The sequence below is a fragment of the Cystoisospora suis genome, assembly GCF_002600585.1.
Source record: "Cystoisospora suis strain Wien I chromosome Unknown contig_1288, whole genome shotgun sequence".
Classification (NCBI taxonomy): Eukaryota; Apicomplexa; class Conoidasida; order Eucoccidiorida; family Sarcocystidae; genus Cystoisospora; species Cystoisospora suis.
The window spans coordinates 1,112-2,329 of NW_027154088.1; the positions used below are offsets into that span (position 1 = coordinate 1,112).

The 1,218-nt window shown below is 40.3% G+C and overlaps 1 protein-coding gene across 1 annotated transcript in view; it reads left to right on the top strand.

Moving 5' to 3' along the window:
* Window positions 1–642: 642 nt before the first annotated feature.
* CSUI_003027 (cwf15 cwc15 cell cycle control protein) overlaps window positions 643–1,218 on the top strand; it is a 3,690-nt gene continuing 3,114 nt past the window's right edge. The window contains exon 1 of the mRNA XM_068063225.1: window positions 643–813. Within this exon, the coding sequence (XP_067924797.1) occupies window positions 793–813 (21 nt within the window). The 5' untranslated portion in view covers window positions 643–792. The remainder of the gene's footprint in view (window positions 814–1,218) is intronic.

Genomic DNA, 1,218 nt, shown 5'->3' on the forward strand with positions numbered 1-1,218 from the left:
TCTTTAATCTATCTATCTTTAATCTATCTATCTATCTATCTATCTTTAATCTATCTATCTATCTATCTTTAATCTATCTATCTATCTATCTATCTATCTATTTATATGTATACTCTCTGCATGTACACGTATGTATGTGTATGTATGTATCTATGTGCCTCTCTGGCTGGATGTCTCCATGTGATTGAATAACCTCACCCGTCTCCCGCACCTTCTTTTCTTCCTGTCTCTGCTTTTTCAAATTAACATCTCTTTCTTCCTTCTCTTCACTCTCCCTACACTTTTCTTCTTTTCTCTTTTCATTACGCTAACTTTTTCTTTTCATACATATATATATATACATCAAGACATGCATGCACAGGCAGATAGACAACGGCACGGGGGAGTATCGATCCTTTGCATCGCCACGCACAGCATTTCTGCCTCCATGCATCTCCCTGCATCTCCCGACAGACATCCAGACATGCGACCGCGTATGATATACACATCCAAATACAGCTGGAAATAGTAGATCTCTTTCTCTGTGGATCTATCTATATATATATGTACGTGTCTGATAGAAGAGGATCAGAGAGATAGAGAGAAAGATAGAGAGAGAAAGTATCTATGAGTAGGGATGGGATCGTGTGTGTGTGTTGTATAGCGAATTTTGACAACCCTTTCCCTGAAGACGCAGATGACGTCGATGCCCCAGCCTTACCTGCTGTCTCTTCTTCTGACGATGAAGACGATAGCGACGCTGAAGAGGAAGAAGCCCTTCTTAGAGAATTAAACAGAATCAAAAAAGAACGCATGGAAGAAGAAAAAGCCAAAGTCCGTCAAACCTCCCCTCCTCTCTAGATCTCTCTCTCTATATATATATATATATAGACATATCCATAGGCATACATCGAGCTCTTCCCCAAGAGGCATCTGCATGTGAATAGAGATCCATCTATCTATGTATCTATTGTCAATCTATCTGTCTATCTCTGATCTATCTATCTATCTCTCCTTTTCTGTAGCTGAAGTGCATATACATGCAGATACAAGTATAGATGCATGTACATATGTATTTATAGGTGACGACTGGATCGGCGGAGGGTAAAGAGAGGTTGATGTGTTTTGTACTTGCAAAGGACCGAAATCTCCTCTGCAGCTCTCCAGCCAACACCGAGAGACTTTCTCTCTTTCGCCTGTAGGAATCTGTCACGTCTAGCAGTATATATGTATAGATGT